We start from the raw sequence: 19,610 nt of genomic DNA, 5'->3' as shown, positions 1-19,610 counted from the left end.
TGTCTGTAGCAGGTTCAAGTCGCTTGTTAGTTTGTGCTGGAGCTGGTCAATTGACTTAGAGGCGAGGTAGAAGGCTATGTCATCAGCGTATTGCTGAGACTGTGCGTGCTCGAACAGTCCAGGAACTTGTCTCACATACAGTGAGAATAGCAGAGGCCCCAACACTGACCCTTGGTTGGGAGCAAACCCATTCCTCAAAAATCATTGCCCAAGTCCCAACCACTATTTTTATCTAATTTAATTGTAAAAATTATCAACTCATGCCTATCAGATGAAGTGCAACCTCTACATTAACATCACGTTGATTTCTGGCGTTCCGACTTGTTCGTGTTCAGTTAGTTTGATGAGGTCGACTATTTCCATGGCAACGGCCTTCTGTTAGACGACTAGATTTTGTCTTTATTATTTGCCGTGTAGCATATTCTCTATGATGAAGATATGCAGGCACCAAGTATTTGAGTTATAGGTCTGCAAACAAGATTAGTGCCAATAAGAAGGGCTAACAACTATTGCGCAGACTGATTTCCAGCCCCATATTCTTACCATAGGAAAACACACTCAGATTAGATGCTTTCGCTAGGCGTAAAGTTGATGCTGAGTTTTGCAGGGCGGATGTAAAGTTGGCTCTAAGGTTTTCTTCACTGCTGTTGCCCGATATCTCTGCAATGTAACCAGCTGAAGCGTCCATATCACACTGTACAGTGATTTCAGTAGAGCTGCAGAAACATATCCACCAGGAAGATCTATCAAGTCTCGTTCCCGTACTTCTCCTTGCAAAATAACCTTTTGTAGAGGATTAAATGAATAACACTGCTGTTTTGGAGAACAACTCATAGAGAGGAGGGCGATATGTCAAAATGTCATAATCTCGATAATTATGATAACATAGGACAACGCAATAGTCCCTGGGAACATGATGAACGTAATCAAATCGAATCTCGCCGCATCCAGGAAGTTCTAGTACATGTAATCATTTCGGTAAGATTTACACATACCTCTGTCCAACAGCCTGATATGAGGAATGAACTATTTTAACGAGTCTTCCCGGAATTATATAGTCGACAATCTGTGAGGAGAGAGACAAAAAAAGGACAACAATGATTTAAAAGCTTTTTGAATTCAGATGGTAAGCCAAGTGTGTATGTGGATGAAAGCGAACTCATTTTCATTCCATGTACTGCCTCAGTACTTCCGGCAGTTTTGGTTCTAAATTGTGCATATCGGATAAATAATTTCAAATTTGCTTTAGTCGGTGGACTCCACTGCTCAGCTTGATGGTCACGGTTTTCTTGCTTTCATACACGAACATGAGTTTTTACTGTAACCAATAATTTATTGGCTCCATCTGTTCTGCAAAATCGAAAGAAACTGCAACCAATGGCTTGTCACTGGCTTCAAGATGAAATTGGCTTTTTCTAATGTCGTTTTCCAGGTGTAGCATGGATTCGTAGATCACTGTACAAAACATACCCTACCTGTGGTTTGAAAAGACCCTTGATTTCGTCCTCAGTTCCACCCAGATATCCACTTGGCAAAGTGAAAATGCCCTGCAAGCCAATACGGGCCACACCTGCGGGAAATAAAACAAATGGATGACAACCTCTACGAACTTAGAAGTTGCGACTTCGGCGGTAATAGTGATGAAGTTGATTGTTCCAACTAGGAACACACGCTTCTTGCCGAACTTGACACTTGACTGACTCAAAACTGCCATCCGGAGCACATCAGGAGAACTTCGCACCTTCCACTCGGCAAACCTGCAAGAAAGCACCACTCCCTGCTCAATACACGGTGTTTCGGGGAAGCTCAAGTACAACTGATGAGGGGTGAATTCCCCGAAACACCGTGTATTGAGCAGGGAGTGGTGCTTTCTTGCAGGTTTGCCGAGTGGAAGGGGCGACGCGCTTCTCGTGTGCTCCAGATGGCAGTCGTGAGTCAGTCAAGTATCAAGTTCGGCAAGAAGCGTGTGTTCCTAGTTGGAACAATCAACTTCATGGATGATAAACTGTTATTGAAATTGTCTGAGGAGGGGATCGTTAATTGCAGATATCAAGCAAGGAAATGTCACAGCCAATCAATAGCACAGTTGTAAAGAGTTTTCTGTATCAGCCCCTGCTTTGTAAATGTATTATGGTTGCAATCTTTTTTTCTACTATGGGCGAACATGAATCGCAAGTGGGACAGAAGCTAATCACTTGCATTGTTCAACTTGGAAATTAATCAACAAAAGAAGTGCTAACTTAGTATATGTACCTTGCACGGTCAGTTGAAACTGCCCTGTGGCCTTATCTACTGTATTGTTCACAGAACATTGGTAGCCACCAATGTGACAGCTTTGAAGATTTGATATGACCAGGATATATATGAACTGGCCTTCATCCATTGGCGTGAAATCCGGACAGTTACTGCTCGGCGCAGACTTAACGCAGTCGCCATTGTTATCCAACCTACACCAGCTTGGCGTTGGTTTCGGATGACCAGTGTATGTACATGGTACTATTACGGATGAACCTTCGAATGACAACACGGTCTTGGGTATGGGAGGGTTGATAACAGGTGCGACTGTATATTTGGAAGACAAAGTAGAAAATTACAGAGTCAGCTGTGAATTAAACCACTCCAGGGATATAGTTTTTCTCCAAAAGTTTTAACACATCAGAAAAGAAGGGACATAAATTGCTATTAATAATAATAATTCAAAGGATCAGTCGGGGAAATGAACTGTCTGAAAAGAGAAAAAATTGCCAGACCCACCAGGACTCGAACCCGGGACCTTGCTTGTCATGAGCCATGCTCTAACTACTGAGCTATGGGACCAGGCTGAACCTAGAAGGCGCTGACAAGATTTTCAATCCAAAGGCAGCCAACAACACGTGCCACACATACTGATGGCACTTTGGTCTTTTTCCCTCCCCCAGGGGACCAACCACGGTCAGTTTCTGGACCCTACCAGAAGTGAAAGAAAGTGATTAATTTTTTGAAAGGATTAGGAGAACTTCAAATCCAAAGCATCAGTCGGGGAAGTGAACTGCCTGAAAAGAGAAAAAAATTGCCAGACCCACCAGGACTCGAACCCGGGATCGTGCTTGTCATGAGAGATCCGCTGCCTTCAGGTCGTGCCGAATCGTGTCTATCCACCGAAATGATTGACGGCCACGGTTTTCTTTATGTCTTTTGTGTTGATGAACATGCTATTGACGAATGTAATTTCCAATAACTGATTATGAAGAAGAGGTTGGTGCGACTTCGGCGATAGTTGGGAAATTGTGTGCCGACGGTTGAGCGACACTGACTCACGCTGCTATCTGGTGTTCACGAGGTGTTTGTCGCGCTGGAAAGGGAGCGTCTCCGTAAGTTTGTATATCTGGTGATGTTTGTGCCTGGAGAGCACTATATAAGTGGTGCCCATCAGGCACAATCTTCCTCAGGCTATTCAAGCCCAACTGATGAGGGGTGAATTCCCCAAAACACTGTGCATTGAGCAGGGAGTGAGTGGTGCTTTCTTGCAGGTTCGCCGAGTGGATGGTTTAATAGACTTCTCGTCTGCTCTGGATGGCAGTCGTGAGTCGGTAAAGTGAGAATTCAAATCGGCAGGAAAACCACGAACTCCCATGTAGGGAGCAACACACACTTCCCCAAATATCTGAATATGTAAAATAAAATAATTTTTCATACAGACCTTGATTGTTAAGATTTCTCACACTATTGTAAGATCATGGAGCCTAAATTACAACTTGATGTCCCAGAAACGAATGTTCAATGTCAATAGGAGCATGAGTGATAATCTTACTTTTGACATTCAACTTCACTTGATTGGATGTGACCACTCCACCAGCATACTGATCTTTGTTACTGGCTTCACACTGATAAGTGTCAGGGTCTGTAACTTTTGTTGTGTAGATTGTCAAGATGTGATCGCCTTTGTGGAAAGAGACGCGTCCAACAAGGTCATCCTTCTGTAGAATCTGCGAGAACAGGTATGCAACGGAATATCACTTCACTTACATGTACACCTTACAATTCTACGTTCTACGCACAAGGAATGGAAGAGATATTAATGGACTTCTTAGCACAAGAAAGACTCTACTGAGTACTACAATTTAATAAGGCCGAGTAAGGAGTGCCAGGAATTAAATTTCAGAATTTAGTTTAATCCCTCATTCTCATATCATCTGTTGCGTAGCCAGGTGCTAGTTTGCGCTCTTTTTTAGCCATTCGTGTGCATTTGTGGGCATGTGTTTGATCGTGTGCTCCTGTGATCAATCAACATTTTGAATATAGAGAACACTAATGGAAAGATTCAGAAACTCCTGAAGAGAGCTACAGTAATACTGATGAAAATGATTCCTAATTTTACAGAAAAGAATGGCTGAGGAATGTATTGATTAGTGCTCAAGACTCATTATAATAATAATAATTATACTACACTTCACTCCCCTGAGTCTGCTACATACTAAGATCTGTCTCTGACATTGAGCACTCTCTGCAGCTCGGGGATCAACGGATTTGTTACCACATTTCACTAGACATCCTTTTAAATTTTTATGAAAAGATTGTAAGTATGGTACTCACCAGCCCATTAGCAAACCAGGTTACTCTTGGTTTAGGTATACCATACACATTGCACGTGAATTCAACCGTCTGTCCTGCCAATACTGCCTGATCCAACGTTGGCTTAAGCACCTTTGGTGGAACTGCAACCAAAAGGACAGACGCAGCTCAAAAGGGTTAATGGGCCTCCGATCTGATGCCAGATATGTGAAAATGTTAGGCAGGTGCCAATGGCATCATAATTGTATTTAATAACATGAACTTAAGGCACAAACGTGGGCACCTGTAATCACATAAGATGAATAATGAATGAATAACTGTATCTTCTCTAATTAAAACTAATCTTTTCGCTTCCAAATACCTCAACTTATGAAAACATCGAAAAGTGTGCAGTTGAAAGAACATGGTCAAGAGACCATCCGGTTTTGCACATTTGATTAGGAAAGTTGCATATTGAGCCCTCACATTTACTGCAAAGTATGTGTAGGATCCTTTGCATCGCATAAACTTTCAAATTTTTCACAGTTCACCTGTGACTCAGTTAGATTGAGTTTTCAGCAGCCATAGGAACGCCACCACCCAAGATAGATCACCGGCGCCAGTGAATATAGATTGAGTTTCAGAATACGATTGAACGCCAGCACGTTGAAAGGATAAAAGGCTGGGAGACTGAGTATATCAGCTCACCAGTAAAGTGATCAAACGTAGTACTGAAAATCCCATTCCCTTCATCCATGTGTCCCTTGTGCCAGGCTACGAGTTCTTATAAATTAAATATGTCGCGGGCCCGTCTGGAACCTGGTACAGATGCTCAATCGTTAAAACGAGTTCGGTTAGTACATTAACCTCGTTAGTAAATAGAAATCTGAAATCCCTTGGTGAAATGTGGTCTATACAATTGTGTACAGGTTCGGTTACAACATACTTCGTAAGTGCACAAAATTCCTTACAACGCCCATTTGCCCAGGTCCCTGGGGTGCCAAACCCTCAGTTTAAGATAATAATGACCATGCACGACCAACACCAAAACACATAGGTTAAAGCAGAAAGGCACAACGTATTACCTATGTAGTCATAGATTAATACTGTCTTTTGCTTTTTGCCCACCGCTCATGAGCTGCATCTGCGCCTTGATCCAAGGGGGTGGTGGCGTTCCTGCGGATGCGGAAAACTTGGCCTTTGGCCGAGTCTCACGCGAATCGTGAATTTTTTTTGCTTCCAGACGAGAGCTATGTTGGAGATTTTTAAGTATTTTCGTTAACAAATATTTTGATTTACCAGATAATATTCATTAACGAGGGATGACCTGAACGCTCTCTTTCTCAGTCAAAATCTTAGACCATGCCAATGTGCATACATGCCTATATCTATGGTCGAGGCATACACTAATACACTACTGACTGTAAGACCACTACTATTAACGAGCATTTAATGCTCAAGATTTAAGGTGGCAGACTACTACCCAAAATTCGCTGAAAAATGTAGGTTTGTAACGGGCAAACCAAAGTTATCATGCCACAGAAGCACTCGCGGCCAGCACCTCGCAGGCAGTCCGCAACGCCGGCTGTCATCGTACATCGTCCCCAAGCAAGGGAAAATGGCACATGCGCAAGCGTGGGACTCGCAGCCTTACTGGCAGAGAACAGCAGCCAGACCTTTCTATGCAAACAAATTTGTTTGAGCACCTTGGCTTGCAATATCAGCAGTGTTGTGCGAATTTCGCGAATTTTCTACCTAGCCTATCATGAGTCGTTTTCAAACAGCAGCACCAAGAGATCCGCGAGCTAATCCGCTCCTCCATCCGAGAAGCCAATTCCGGGGACGACTCTGGCGAGCCGGATGCTGAGATCGCCTGCGCACAAGACCTGAACTCGGCAGGTACAGTGGTCCCTCTATAATCCGGCACCATTTGTGCCACGAAAATCTGCTGGATTAGGGAGGGTGCTGGATTTACAAATCTGATTTACTGCTGCAATGTGCATGAAGAGGATATTTTGGCTACTGAAAATTGTGCTGGTTTATCGAGGGTGCTGGATTATAAAGTGCCGGATTAGAGAGGGACGACTGTACTAGGTAGGCTTGACTCTGACGTGTCTGTACATGCACCTCCACCACATGCCCACACCCGTCCCCTGTGTGTTGCACATGTGGCCGAGAGTGGTGGAGAAAGTGCTGCGAGGGGAGTTCGTAGATTTAGCACTCCTCCTCAGGCTCCTGCGCCCCTCAGCAGTGCCCCCTGAACCCTCAGCCAAACGTTTCAGGCTCGAGAACGACTCGGATGGGTCAGTAAAGCTGGCCCCAGCATAGCAGAAACAGCGATAGTCGAGTATAGACTGTGGCTTAGGCCGAAGCGTGGGCAGTGCTGTCCATCATTGTAGGCATGCAACGCACACACTACCTGAACAAACTGTTGGTAGACCAGCATCACGTCCTAAGGGTGTTAAGAGAGCATGTCTGAGAATACCAAAGTATGTGTGCAAGTGGATCTCTCCGATTTCGCTCAAAATTTGCAGGTAGGTTCCCTTTGGGGTGTGGATCGATTATGCAAAGCCCTTGAAAAAGTTTCTGAAGGGAACCTTGAAATTTGCATACCCCTCAAAAATGGCCGAAATATCACATTATTTATGGGTCTAGAAACGAGTCACGCCACAGCTTATACGAACAAGCTATGAACAAAACTCCATCAAGCCAACATTGCCTCACCTTAGAAGAGTTCCTGGAGCAGTACCGCTTAGCCACGCCAGCATCCAAGAAGACGAGGTCCATCACCCCCTGACGCCACAAATGATCGTCTTGAAAATAGCCAATTTACAAGCGCTGGCAAAACAGCCAGCTACGTCCTCAATTGGCCAGAACTATACACCGGCAGATAGTAGAACACCTCTTCTAGCGCTGAGGACATGTCCCCCATCTTCCTTTTGGGGTTTTCTTGAAATAAACTTTTTTGAATTTTTCCACTCGACCATGCTGAAATACGGCCAAAGTCATACCTGCGCAGGAAAGCTCGCCACTCCGCGACGTCTCCTCAGCAATTTCTACTCCAACACTACTCCCAAGGCCGCAGAACAAAGTGTAGTGTTGACTCTGACAAGGAAAAGCAGCGGTGATCACTTGTCACTCCAAACGACAAGCTTCTCCTTGCGCCACCAATAATTTTTTGTGCGACTGTTGCTGCAAAAGTGACTGAAGGCCTGAGCGCAGTTTTTGAATTTTATTGCAAGATGCACGGTGAAATCACGTGCCTTGTGACGCAAGAATGCCAAGTCGCGTGGCCCACGGCTCACGCGATTTCAGAGTCACCTTTGTCAAGTGCGCTTGTTACTCGCCTTGAACGCCCGTTGGTCTGGAAGTGTTGACACTTGTGCTGTTACGGCGCTCAAGAACACGCTGACCGCGTGTTGTAGGCCTACGAACCGGGACTTTCCCTGACCATGTAGGTCGAAGACCAGTGAAATGATGATGAAATCACATTCTTTATGACGTAAGAAATCTCTCATGCAGTTCACGCGACAAGTGCGTGCAGCCAGTGCTGCTCGCGTGCCAGTCAACACAAAGGGACCGAGCTAGTCGCTTTTGTCGAGCATCGACATGAAAACAAGGGACTTTTACTGTTGGACTATGTTCGGGATTGCAGGAGGTAAGTGTGAAAGACGAATAACTCTCCATGCTGTACGGGGCATATTCCGACGGCTTGCTGCCATTGCAACACTCCTACTGTCCTAGGACAGTTTGTGGGGGTTCTCAGCAGTTCAAGCAGGAAATGAAGCTCATCTTACCACTGCCATCATGGTCTGTTCCGAGTAGCGTTCCAGGCACATTCGCGATCGATGGCCGCGTAACGTGATGCAGGAAGCGTCATCCTACGTCACAGAGCACGCGATCTCACCGTGCATCTTGCAATAAAATTCAAAAACTGCGCTCAGGCCTTCAGTCACTTTTGCATCAACAGTCGCACAAAAAATTATTGGTGGCGCAAGGAGAAGCTTGTCGTTTGGAGTGACAAGTGATCACCGCTGCTTTTCCTTGTCAGAGTCAACACTACACTTTGTTCTGCGGCCTTGGGAGTAGTGTTGGAGTAGAAATTGCTGAGGAGACGTCGCGGAGTAGCGAGCTTTCCTGCGCAGGTATGACTTTGGCCGTATTTCAGCATGGTCGAGTGGAAAAATTCAAAAAAGTTTATTTCAAGAAAACCCCAAAAGGAAGATGGGGGACATGTCCTCAGCGCTAGAAGAGGTGTTCTACTATCTGCCGGTGTATAGTTCTGGCCAATTGAGGACGTAGCTGGCTGTTTTGCCAGCGCTTGTAAATTGGCTATTTTCAAGACGATCATTTGTGGCGTCAGGGGGTGATGGACCTCGTCTTCTTGGATGCTGGCGTGGCTAAGCGGTACTGCTCCAGGAACTCTTCTAAGGTGAGGCAATGTTGGCTTGATGGAGTTTTGTTCATAGCTTGTTCGTATACGCTGTGGCGTGACTCGTTTCTAGACCCATAAATAATGTGATATTTCGGCCATTTTTGAGGGGTATGCAAATTTCAAGGTTCCCTTCAGAAACTTTTTCAAGGGCTTTGCATAATCGATCCACACCCCAAAGGGAACCTACCTGCAAATTTTGAGCGAAATCAGAGAGATCCACTTGCACACATACTTTGGTATTCTCAGACATGCTCTCTTAAGCATTCTACCCTCAGCAAGAATCTTAGATCAGCTTTTGACTATCCTGATGTTGTGGATGCTCACCTGGGGCAAGACAGCATGTCTTGGTGTCATGCCAAATAAATCGGGTGGACATCGCTTGATCATGGATCTTTCAGCCCCGGAAGCTGGTCCGACCCGTGCGCATGCGCTAGTCGTGTCTCTTGCACTGTCATTGCTGTTTTGACTCTGGAGCATGCAACTTGCGGAACATTTGTTCCCACACACTTTCCTTCCCACCCTCCCACCCGCTACCTCAACTCACGTTTCTGGCGCACACATGACGTTGTATTTCTCGCTCAACATGTTTCGGTTGCATATACGCCATCGGGCGTGTTCTTTATCTCTTGCCAATATGTGCTTGCCATGCCTACATGATGCCAAATCGCCATTGGGGTTATACACCCGTTTTTTCCCTCATTCATGCGTCCGTCGGCGCGTGGGTTTTTTCCCGGCTGGCTCGGTCCAGGAAAATTAATCTGACGGTCCCAAGTGGTTCTGCATCATGGCGTATTTCTGTTATCCGCATGCACATCTTTTCTTTTTGAGACACACTCTGTTCTCATTGCTTGCTTTCATGCCTCACTCGTGCTTCGGTCCACATCTGGCTGCGGCCAACTACCCTTCAATTTGTGTGTTGTCGCTATTGCTGTCTATAATCTGTGTGTACCAGTATATATGTGGCGCGAGAATGTATTCTTACAATCCATGAGAATATATGCTCTCAACTGTCCTGCATACCTTTATATTTAGCATTAGGTGGCTCTACTCAGAGTCATTGGCGGCTCCATGCGGAGTCATTTGCCGGCTCCATGCGCAGTCATTTGCTCCATGCGGAGTCATTTGCCAGCTCAGCTCTAGCGGTCCCGAGCAGAGCTATCATACTAGTTGCTCGAATCGGCGCTCCCATGGAATGGCATTGCCCTATTCAGAGACATCAGTTGGTCCAAGTCCCCCAGCCTTCAGCTCTTCACTGACACGCCTGTCGTCGGTTTCGGCGGGCTTTACAACACAGCACGGTTCTATGGCACATGGTTAGCAGACCAGTCTCATGGCTTATTTCGCAGCATTATCTGGCGGGAACTCTACCCAATTGCCATTGCGCTCTCTTTATGGGGAGAACAATGGCCGCATCATGCTGCCCAACGCCAGCAAACAGACTACTTCAATAGAGCACATCATCTCCGTCAAACGCTACTGATAAAGGCCGGCGACCTAATTAGGGACTCAGTAGCCCCGAGTTCTGCCCGCACATACCCGCCAGGGACTGGGGTGTATCTGAAGCTGTGTACACAACTGGGATGCCAGCCGAGTAGGCCGTCGGTAAATGACTTACTTGCATTCATCACCCACTGCGTATCCGGTCACAGATCTAGCGCAACCATCCGAGTGTATGTATCCGCCGTGAGGTATTACCTCCTCTGCAATGGTGGGCCGTCACACACAACTCAGCACGATAGAGTTACAGCAGCCCTGAAGAGAGCAGAGCGTCAGCAATGGCAGCACCGCCAGCAAGCAGCACCGACACAATGTCGACGCCAGGCTATCACCCAATCAGACCTGCAGCAGCTCTTGACCGTGATCCAGCGCTCCCACTACTGCGAATCGGACAGGTGCATGCTCTGGGCCGCCTTCATGACAGCCTTTGCGGGATTGCTCAGAGTGAGCGAGGATACTGCCGCCTCTCCCCGCTCCGCTTCGAATGGCCGCACACTGACCCTGGGTCAAGTCTCACTCACTGGGACTCAGATCAGCATAAGACTCGGGATAACGAAGACCTCCCAACGTGGCACTGGGGGCAAGTCATCTTGCAGCCATGGTCCGGCAGCCAGCTCTGCCCTGTCCAAGCAATGCGCAAGTACCACGCTATCCGCCACGCAACGCCTACGACGTCGTCGCTGTTCATATTCCGAAGTGGGCAATATTTCACAGTCAAAGATGTGAACTACTGGATGACGAGAGCCCTAGATCCGGGTGTTAGCAGTCACTCCCTCAGGATCGGCAGGGTTACTGCAATGGCCGGAAGGAATGCATCAGCTTGGCAGCTCCAGAAGGCCGGCCGCTGGGCTAGTGACATGTACAAAACGTACCTCCGTGTGCCGGCTGGCCTGCCTATTGGCCAGCAATGAGCCGGGTACGCTGCCATGTGTGCATGCGTGTGCTGCTGGGCACTGTTTTTGTATCAATCCTGCCCAAAATACTCTAAGCACTCTGCACCCCCTTATGTGGGAATATGACCTCTCAGCAGCTCGTCCGATTAAGGATCTCTGCTCCAGCCTGGACCACATACTCAAACTCTTTAACGCATTGTGTTGCGCACTGTCACTGCTAAGCCTATCTGCATGCATGTAGCACAGCGTTTACTCAACCGCGGAAAAAAAGCAAGAAAGGAAATATGGCTAAGAGCAGTGTGTATAAGCGGGGTTGCCACTAACCGCTGACTCTTTTTCGGGAAGCAAGCAAAGCCCGTCAGCTGAATGCATTTTGGAACAATTCTCTGCATGAGCTTTCAAGCACTGGCGGCACGCGCTGCCCAGCAGCAGGACCACATGGTCCCAGCAGGACCAGCTGGTCCCAGCATAGACACATTGTGTCCAGCAGCCGGGCCAATTGGCCCCAGCATACAGCAGGACCGTCCGGTCCCAGCAGTCATTTGACTACCTGCGCACAGCCGTGCCCCACATGGGCACAGCAGCATTAGTTAGGACCACATGGTCCCAGCATAGACACATTGTGTCCAGCAGCCGGGCCAATTGGCCCCAGCATACAGCAGGACCGTTCGGTCCCAGCAGTCATTTGACCAGCAGTCATTTGACTACCTGCGCACAGCCGTGCCCCACAAGGGCACAGCAGCATTAGTTGGGATCATTGGCCTTAATCTCTTGCACTGCCTGCCATCTACCAGCATTGTAACAGAATTTTCTTTGCGGGGCCGCCGGGTATGAAATTTAATGCATTGTTGCAAACAATTCGCTGATTACAAATTCTGTTACAAAACACTTGATATGGTCCAGCCGCAGCAGCTCGGCAACCCCAACTTCCACTTGCTTGATATGCGTGTGGGTGATAAATCGAATTTGTAAATTCATATTCAGTGCTACGTCAGTTTAAAGAGCTTGAATAGCTGCAAAATTGTGCCCCGATCTGCCGTTCAAGAGTTATGGCCTAAAATGTGCCCTTGCAAGGAAAATGTTTTTTGTTGCACGCTGTCATTTGTTGGCATCACTGTATTTGAATGTGAGCAGACCGTGCGCAACTTGTCGTATCATGGAAACACGCGAAAGTGTGCAGAAGTGTGCACACAAAGTCCAAAAAATCACGTTTTTGAGCCATGTATTGGGCTGCACGGCGGCGGGCCGCCGTCGTGCAGCAGGACTTTTGCCAGCACCCTCGTGACGTTGCAGATATGTGGCTTGATTATTGTAGTTGACGTTGATTTAGTGACTTTGGCAAGTTTGAGTCGTGTCAAGAATTCAGGTAGGATTCAGTACTAGGCAGTAGCGGAACGTGAGTGGTAGTCTTTGCCGGTTTCTGAGGGTATCCTGGATTTGGTGTGCAGCGCCGTGGAAATGGCTTGCTGTGGACGTCCCAGGACTGGATGTTGTATCAAAGGTACGACCTCGTGGCACGTGCTAAACCTAAAATTGTTCAAAAGTTGACTTGGGTCTGTGGGAGTCTGTGAGAGAACACCTACTTGTCCCGTTGTGACAGATTCCAGGGCCACGTTGAAGGGCCCTACCCCACCACCCATGGCTGCTTCTGGACTTGTTTTAGGTTTGGGTCCCGCGCACGGACAGAATGGGCACGAAAATGTTAAAAAAATGTGAATGCATTTGTTTGGCTCCTGGGTGGCTCGCACACCGTGGCACTATGCCGGAAATTTGAGTTTTTCCGGCCTGGAAAGCCTGTCAGTGAGGCGCAAGAACTTGTAAATCATGTCCTAAGGGCCAGCATAGTGGCAGGAGTGTGTGGTCAAAATTTCACTCAAATCCATTGAGAAACACCAAAGTAACGGTCAATTGAATGCCATATGAAATTTATGGGTAGGTTGCCCTCTTAACGAATTAAAAAAATCGTTAGAAATTCGTTAACATTCAAAGTCGGTATGTACAAAACGATATGTACACGTACAGTCATTTGTCTGTTTTAGGACGGTGTTCGTTAGAATTTCACATCGCTAATCCACAGAAAGACCAGGCAGGCACAGTGGGTTGGTCAAAGACCATGATTGAGATACAAGAGGTACCTGGTTCAAGTTCTGCCTGGGAGCGATTTTCCAGCCGTGCTGCTACCAACAGTCAACTGGGAACTTGTGGCCATGCACAAGGGGTACATGGATGCAGCTAATGGGGTCGTTCTCGGCACTTGTGCCAGTGGTTGTGAGACTTATCCACTTACCCCCACCGTTAGGCGCTGCATCTGCCGCTAGGATTTACCGGGTGTTAGCGGCCGTCGTGAGTTCCCTTCGGGAACGGACACGATAATTTACTTTTTCTTTTTTTTTATCCACCAAAATCCCCATAAAAAAAGTAAAATAAATTAAAATAGCAATAAATAAAAATTTCACGGTTCGCGTGAGACTCGGCTGGAAGCCGAGTTTTCCGCATCCGCCGTGGGAACGCCACCACCCTCTAGGATCAAAGGCGCAGATGCAGCGCCTGAACGGTGGGAGGTGAGTAGATCAGACCCACCACCAAGTGGTCAAAGACCGAAATCCCATTAGCTGCATCCATGTTACCCTCGTGCCAGGCCACGAGTTCCCAATTAACTGTGGGTCGCAGCACGGCTGGAAAAAATCCTTCCGCTTCCAAGCAGGACTTGAACCTGGTACCCTCTGTTTCTCAATCATGGTCTTAGACCATCCCACTATGCCTGCCTGTTTAAAAAAAAATAGCAATAAAGAGCAATAAAGAGAACAAATCCTGCAATCATCATCACACTACAACGAAGTCATGAAAATTTACCAGAATTAATTTTCTTGTCACATTCATCAGTGGAAAGTCGTGACTGAAGAGTGCTGAACAATGATTAAATATACATTCAATGATGTGCTACGAGAACAAAATACAGTGCCAAAATAGAATGAGGGAAGGTGAGACAATAGAAGTGAAGTGAGAGCTAAGTGCAACGGCGGGTGAGAAACTAATTATAACGCTAAAACTGTTTAGTGAGACAAACAATCATGCTGTGCACCTACGAAAACAATTTTAACGCAACTACATGTTTCTTCTGCTTACAAAGATCAGGCTTATGCAAACGAATACAAACAGCCTCAAGTACTTTCAACTGACTAGCATTCCGTGCACGACAAAGAACAGAAAAACTAAAATCATCATACACCTGCAGACACTTAGGGTGAGACAACAAGTGAAGAAAAACGGCAGACTTCTTACGATCACAATCACCATCTGATTCCTCGTAAAATAAATTATCGTGTCCTTTCCCAAAGGGAACTCACGACGGCTGCTAGCACCCTGTAAACCCTAGCGGCAGATGCAGCGCCTAAGGGTGGGGGCGAGTGGATAAGTCTCACAACCACCCGCACAAGTACTGAGAACGACCCCATTAGCTGCATCCATGTACCCTTTGTGCCTGGCCACAAGTTCCCAGTTGACTGTGGGTAGCAACATGCCTGGGAAAACCGCTCCCAGGCAGGACTTGAACCAGGAACCTCTCGTATCTCAATCATGGTCTTTGACCGACCTACTGTGCATGCCTGCAAAAATCCGCGTACCGACGTTACAATATCTGGTCTTACAGTAATACACTGATACAGCGTACATTTATCTATGAAATTAAAATACTTGTTGGTGATGAGCCAATATATCTTCATGCAAGGATGTACTAGTTAAGAGTAGAGCCCACACGCTCTCTTCAATTTACACTGCAATAATTCAACTCATTTCACTATAATTATTTCAACGTTTCGGCAACTTGGCTTCATCAGCTTCACCATGATGTACAAGCTCTCAAACCAGCCTTGATAAAGGCCAACTCCTCTGTTAGTAAGAGATGTCATGGTGCTACAGTTGAATAATGTTTTTTTGTTTGTTTGTTTGTTTATACCCCAGCTGTAGTCCCATTTACTGATAGTGGATATTATCGCTATTTATAGCTGAAGGCTTATCGCGCTGCTCACACCCGCCTCTTATTGGCAGTGGAGCTGGCCTTTATCAATGCTGGTTGGAGAGCTTGCACATTTCTTTTAAATTTTAAATTTTTATTCTTATTTTACTACGGAATTCCCAACTGGCGTCATCGCCTTCTTACAGAAAACCCTAAGAACGTCTTGATGGATGACCAAAATTCAGCAGGTGAATTAGAAAGGCGGTAAGCAGGTGCCAGTTTATTCCACCGGTCAGCGCCTACATAAGAAATTGCACTGAATCCATAGCGTGTGCTAGCAGGGGGTAAAAAAAGCGGCAGACACCTGACCACGGGTAATGGCAGCAGTGTGAGCACTGTGAGCACGAAGATTAAAGCGATCTTGTAGGAGAGAGCAAGCAAGGCCATTCAGGCAGTGATACACAAATACATAGGTCTCGAAATTGAGGCGTCATTGTTTACCTGATGAAGGCCATTTGCCGAAACGTAATAAATATTGTGAAATGTGTTCAATTATTGCCGTGCTAATGGAAGAGATCGTGTAGGCTCTACCCTTTACTGTTTATGAAACTGCAGAAGCTTCACCACTTTTACTTAATTAAGAGAGCTTGTCTGAGAATACCAAAGTATGCGTGCAAGTAAATCTCTCCGATTTCGCTCAAAATTTGCAGGTAGGTTCCCTTTGGGGTGTGGATCAATTGTGCAAAGCCCTTGAAAAAGTATCTGAAGTGAACCTTGAAATTTGGATACCCCTCAGAAATGGCCGAAATAATTATCACATTATTTTTTGTCTAGAAACGAGTCTCGCCACAGCGTATACGAACAAGCTATGAACAAAACTCCATCAAGCCAACATTGCCTCACCCTTGAAGAGTTCCTGGAGCAGTACCGCTTCGCCACGCCAGGATCCCAGAAGACGAGGTCCATCACACCCTGACGCCACAAATGATCCTCTTGAAAATAGCCAATTTACAAGCGCTGGCAAAACAGCCAGCTACGTCCTCAATTGGCCAGAACTATACACCGGCAGAAAGTAGAACACCTCTTCTAGCGCTGAGGACATGTCCTCCATTTTCTTTTTGGGGTTTTCTTGAAATAAACTTTTTTGAATATTTCCACTCGACCATGCTGAAATACGGCCAAAGTCATACCTGCACAGGAAAGCTTGCCCCTCCGCGACGTCTCCTCAGCAATTTCTACTCCAACACTACTCCCAAGGCCGCAGAACAAAGTGTATTGTTGGCTCCGACAAGGAAAAGCAGTGGTGATCGCTTGTCACTCCAAACGACAAGCTTCTCCTTGCGCCAACTAATAATTTTTTGTGCGACTGTTGATGCATAAGTGACTGAAGTCCTGAGCCCAGTTTTTGAATTTTATTGCAGTTGAAACAATATGGTTAGGACACCATCTCGTTTCCGATCTACAATACTCACACGGCAATGACACAACCAGGTCCTTGTATGGCATTGTAATGTATTGTATTGCATTGTAATGTAGCGTATTGTATTGTTTCACTGGCTCACGGGCCGATTCACAATACAACCTTTGCGATGCGACTTGCTAAACCTGAAACGAGCTGCGACCACGACACACGATTCACAATTTTTCGTGACATCTCTATACAGTGCATGTGCTATGCAAGTGCACTGCAAGTGCATCCATGGTCAAAACTGTACTCTATTTGTGCATGTCGTGCGTTCCACGTCTGCTACGTCTGCGACTGTGCGCGACAGATCCCGACAAAAAGCTGTATCGTGAATCGATATTTTGAGAACTGTCGTTTCATATCTAGTTTGTAGGACTATCATAGTTTGCAAATACATGTGTGAAAAAGGAATTGACCAAAGATCTTACCGAAAATAATGAGGTCCGCAGAGGATGTTGCATCCGGAGCTCTTAAATTCGCTGCAAAGCATGTGTAGCGTCCTAGGTTGGTCGAGTAAGTGACATTGTGGAGAAATAGAACAGATCTTTTTCCTTGACTTCCTCGCTGAGTGATATTGTCGTTGGTGAAGGCTTCTTCGGTGATGGTCACTGCTGCTGATGTAAAGAAAATGGCTCCATTGTACAACCATGTCAGGGTTGGAGCTGGTGCACCACTCGCATCGCATGTGAATGTTGCTGAAGAATACTGGTTTACACGTAGCTGTGCAGGTGGATTTACGATATTGGGAGGCTCTGATGGAACTAGCAAAAAATAAAACAATGCGACTATAAGTAAAGAATATCTCGCAAACAGTCCATTGCTGCATCACTTAAATAGAGTATGGGGAGGGGGGAGGGGGACGGGGATTTGGCGATATTATAGCAATATTTCCCCAGGACCCTTTATCTTTTTCACCACCATCACTAGACTTTGTCCGTGAAACCAGGACCAAATGAGTTAAAACCTTTACTGTCCGGCCATGCATCTATCGAACACCACTGTTCGCTTCATGGAACATTTTTCAAACTACCGTAACTTGGCCAATTCGTGGAAATGCTTCCCAACCTACATTATGGTGAAAACGGTTTGCCACACTCGCTGACTATATAAGATCTGGATACGTTGGTGGACAGTTAGTCATAACTCGTAACATTTTGTCCTCCTCCTTTTTCACCATAAATTGATTGGCTCACCATCTGAGTTGAACCCTACATTATCATAAATACTAAAATATAACACAGAGCGTCGCTCTCTGCGTTGACGATGAAGGCACACTTAAGTCAGAGGTAGAGAAATGCTGATACAGTATAGCTCAAAGTCGACGAATGTCATTTCTCTCGAACGGTCAAAACTTACTGTGTGTGACAGCTGCAAAAATTTAAAAAATGTGCATGGACATCTATACAAAACCTTCGATCATACTCAGAAAATGTACAATGTACATGTATACAAACACATGCTTATGATACTTACTTTGACAAGTCGGGAAATCAGGTGACCAGTGCTGACTTCCGTTGCATGTGATTGTTGCACTGCCAGACATGATATATCCCTTGTGGCATGTTACTGTAACGTTGCTGTACACATGGAATATGTTCTGCGATAGATTTCCATTTGGTACTAGAGGAGGTGTGCAAGGCGGCATATCTAGAAAAAGAAGAAAGTTAATTCTGATACGAATGGGGTGTCTGCCATTATTTCATAGACAAGTGACAGCGAATAAAAACTCTGGCAACAAATGGTTAACATTTCAAGCTTACCATCACTAACAGCAGAACTTGACAATTCAAAATTCGTTTTCGCTACGATGTTGTGACATTGGCGATAACCTGTTTGGAAAGTGTTACCTCTGAACATCGGAGCTCGCGCTTCCTGCCGACGAACTTAACCCTCGACTGACTCATGACTGCGTCTGGAGCACACGAGAAGCCCGTCGAACCTTCCACTCCGGGAATCTGCAAGAAAGCACCACTGCCTGCTCAATACACAGCCTTTCGGGGAAATCACCCCATCAGATGAGCTTGAGTAGGATGAGGAAGATTTTGTATGGAAAGTACCTCTTATTATAGTGCTCTCCAGGTTAACCCTTTGAGGCCCATAGTACGGATATATCCGTACCAGTGTACAGTGCATACTTTTCAAAGCGCAACCTGGCGTAACTCGGCCGTTCCTTGACCAAATCGGACAATCGAAAGGGCTATCGACATTAGAATTGTCTCAGCTATCGGCTCAAAAAAACCTGAAAGTGATCCGAGTTCGGAGAGCGGAGATATGAGACTCAAACTAAATTCGCTCAGCAGAGTCAACTCGAGCGCGTGCATTTTGAACTCGTTTTTAGGGGTTTTCCCTGACTCGCGGCCAACGCAGCTACAGATAGTTCACGTCATCGCAAAGGCATGTTTCTCAGCTCTCCAGTAAAAACAATTGAGCAATCTGCGATGCAATTTGTTGAAATGGCAGAGAATTTGAGTTGGGCGCTCGCAATGCTGGCTTTGGAGCGCCGTATCGCGCTGCGGCGCTGGTTATGTGGATCGAGTGATGTTTTGCTGGCTATCGCTGTGCTCCTCTGGCCAAGAGCTTTCCAGAAAGCCCAAGATCACCAAAATCGGCCAAAGGACACCAAAGTTACGACCAGATAAGTACCCGGGCTCGCGTATGCAGTGCATTTCTTGAAATAATTGTGGACCCTAAAGGGTTAAACCTTTATAGCAACTTACTGAGACACCCTGCATTCAGCACAGAAAATCGTGAGCACCAGGCAACAGCGCGAGTCATTTTCGCACATGGAGTTATGAAAACAAAGCTAAGGGCCATTTGTCATTCGAAACGCTGTCA

The 19,610-nt window shown here is 46.1% G+C and overlaps 1 protein-coding gene across 1 annotated transcript in view; it reads right to left on the bottom strand.

The window, feature by feature from the left end:
• The window catches only part of LOC135829639 (uncharacterized), a 200,565-nt gene that overhangs the window by 78,659 nt on the left and 102,296 nt on the right, over positions 1-19,610 (bottom strand). Inside the window, exons 15-22 of the mRNA XM_065342036.1 lie at positions 18,249-18,422; positions 17,204-17,536; positions 4,573-4,694; positions 3,791-3,965; positions 2,254-2,562; positions 1,476-1,570; positions 996-1,066; positions 544-716 (exon numbers count right to left, since the gene is read on the bottom strand). Coding sequence (XP_065198108.1) covers positions 544-716; positions 996-1,066; positions 1,476-1,570; positions 2,254-2,562; positions 3,791-3,965; positions 4,573-4,694; positions 17,204-17,536; positions 18,249-18,422 — 1,452 coding nt within the window. The remainder of the gene's footprint in view (positions 1-543; positions 717-995; positions 1,067-1,475; positions 1,571-2,253; positions 2,563-3,790; positions 3,966-4,572; positions 4,695-17,203; positions 17,537-18,248; positions 18,423-19,610) is intronic.

Source organism: Sycon ciliatum, chromosome 13 (assembly GCF_964019385.1).
Source record: "Sycon ciliatum chromosome 13, ocSycCili1.1, whole genome shotgun sequence".
Lineage (NCBI taxonomy): Eukaryota > Metazoa > Porifera > Calcarea > Leucosolenida > Sycettidae > Sycon > Sycon ciliatum.
The sequence above is the reverse complement of the archived record's forward strand: the minus strand, read 5'-3'. Positions and strand labels throughout refer to the sequence as shown.